The 2,681-nt window shown below is 31.9% G+C and overlaps 1 protein-coding gene across 1 annotated transcript in view; it reads left to right on the top strand.

The window, feature by feature from the left end:
- The first annotated feature begins 167 nt into the window (after positions 1-167).
- The window catches only part of LOTGIDRAFT_226677 (hypothetical protein), a 9,905-nt gene continuing 7,391 nt past the window's right edge, over positions 168-2,681 (top strand). Inside the window, exon 1 of the mRNA XM_009052916.1 lies at positions 168-284. Coding sequence (XP_009051164.1) covers positions 192-284 — 93 coding nt within the window. The 5' untranslated portion in view covers positions 168-191. The remainder of the gene's footprint in view (positions 285-2,681) is intronic.

Here is a 2,681-nt window from a genome sequence, read left to right on the forward strand (position 1 = left end):
TTTTAGTTAAGGAAAAAAGGACTGAACCTTCTTTCTTTCAGCTGACAATTCCTAATCCCTTTCTATGAGCAAGTACAAGAGGTATTGTTAGCTTAGCTATATTCTTACAATCAAGATACTTATATCACTCTGACCTGACCTACTTACTATTATTAGATAGGATTCGGCTCACTTTACCTAAGGTTTCTACAATGGATATTATGGAAAAGACTGCGTTTATAACAGGCGCAGCTCAGGGTATCGGAGAAGGTTTTGCAGGAGAACTGTTGCGTCAAGGTGCCAAGGTAAGACATTTACTTCGACAGCTGTAGGATGATATACAAAATGGCAGAATTATATGTTTAAAATATACATGTCTGATAATTTCGTAAGAAACTAACTTCATGCATAACACTAGCCAAAATAAGCTATTTATAACTTGTTTGTATTATATTTCTTTATTCTTTACTTTTTTCTAATGAATCAATCGTTTTAATCGTTGGAATTGATATTATCGAATCAACGTTATCCTGATTATATATTATCTTATTATATATTATTCATAGTATCAATTCATAGTTATTGCCCTAGTATTAAAGAAATGTACTTTTTATCTGTCTAAAGTTACCGCGAATTTTGCAATCATTGTAGAATGGTGTTCTTAACTATGGAGGTCAATTTGTGCCATTAATCCATGCTCTATCGATTTGTCTAATACACTGATTCAAAGACAAATTTAAAATATATTATTAGTGTTATTTGTAAATTGGAAAACGTTGTAGTAAAATGATATGTGTAACTTCTTTTGTGTATTATGTCTTCTGTTTTATCTCAAATGAATTTTATGCAAATTACTTAAGTCGCGACCCTTTTGAATATTCAGCATTGCTACGTCATTTTTTTAAACACCGACTGCTCTATGGGGGCAAATGTTCTCATAAGGAAATAAATTAAGTTTTCAAAAATGTCTTAAATCATAATGGCGAATGTCAATTATAAGCCTTATAAATGCCCTGATTAGTGTGAAGCTTTTCGACATTTTCCGTCCGGCCGTTCTTCGGTCCGTCTACAATTGCTCGTAATCACATTTGAAGGCACAATTCTTAACGGATTTTGACAAAACGTGGTGTAAATGTTTATTATCACACATGGATGAAACATTTTAACAATCAGAAAAATATCTGTATGAGTTATTTCCCTTGATCTTGAAAACGCGTTCAATTTTTAGCTAGTCAATGGCACAAGTCTTGAGAGCTGATACTTAGTATGAGTGTTAGTAATCACTCAAGGTTGAACCCTATTGAATATAAAAAAAAATCGAAAAATATCAAGATTGAGTTATTGCCCTTGTTCTTGAAAACGCGTTTAATTTTTAGCTCGTATTCTCTCCAAAAGACACAATTCTTGACGGATGTTAATGAAACATGGTGTTTATTATCACTAATGGATGAAACCTATTAAAAATCGAAAAATATCATCATGACAAATTGACGAGATTTTGACAAAACTTGGTGTAATTGTTTATTATCACGGATGAACCATGAAAATAAGAAAAATCGAAAAACATTATGAATTAATATTATTATTATGAATTATTGCCCTTGTTCTTAAAACACTTTCAATTTTAAGCTTGTAAACGCTCTGCACGGCACAGTGCTTGTGATAATTGTTCATTATCACCAAACACTTCAGAAGGCAAAATTCTTGACTGATATTGACGAAACTTTATTTTCACCAATGGAAATCAATGAAAATCAACACTTTAGATGATTATGAGTTATTGCCCTTGTTCGTCGATCCACACAGAAGGCACAATTGTTGATTAAATTTGACTTTCAGTGCAAATACCTTATCAACCAATATCCTAACGTTCACCGCAAGCAACATACAACACTTAGAATGGACCGAGTGTCAGATATCCACAAAAACCTATATTTCATTTTTTTATATTGTTCATCCATAGTTTACACAATTCACTAAGTTTCGTCCTAATGCACCAATAATTGTGTCTTCTAGAGTATTTATTATGAACACTTTTCACAGAACAATGGCAACAACTAAAATAAATATTTTTGTTATTTTCTATAAGTTTCATCCTTGAGCAATGAAAAACAAATTTCAAGAACTCCCGTCAAAATCAGCCACGAATTCTGTTTTGTAGAGTGTTTACAAGCTAAAAAATATAACGCGTTTTCAAGAACAGGGGTAATAACTCACATTAATCGTAATGATAATGATAATAAACATTTACACCACGTTTTGTCAAAATCCATTAAGAATAGTGCCTTCAAAAGTATTTACGAGCTAAAAAATTGAATGAGTGTTCAAGAACAAGGGCAATTATTCATACTTAACATTTTTCCATTTGTCTTATATTCAAGGTTCATCCTTGAGTGATAATAAACAATTACACAAAGTTTTGTTAAAATCTATCAATAATTGTGACTTTTAGAATATTTACAAGCATTCAGCAAGAACTACTATTATGGATATACTACTCCTTTAATTTAATACTGTATCCATAAAGTTGTCCTTGCTGAATGTTCTACCTACTTCTAAATGTCATTTAAAGATTATATTTACAAGCAATTGTGGACGGACCGACAAACGGCCGACATGCATGGCACCATTATTAAGCTTCAGAACTAATCCGGGCATTTATAAGGCTGTTCGGTGACATTCGCCAATATGATTTATGGCGA

The sequence above is a fragment of the Lottia gigantea genome (genome assembly GCF_000327385.1).
Source record: "Lottia gigantea unplaced genomic scaffold LOTGIsca_191, whole genome shotgun sequence".
NCBI lineage: Eukaryota > Metazoa > Mollusca > Gastropoda > Lottiidae > Lottia > Lottia gigantea.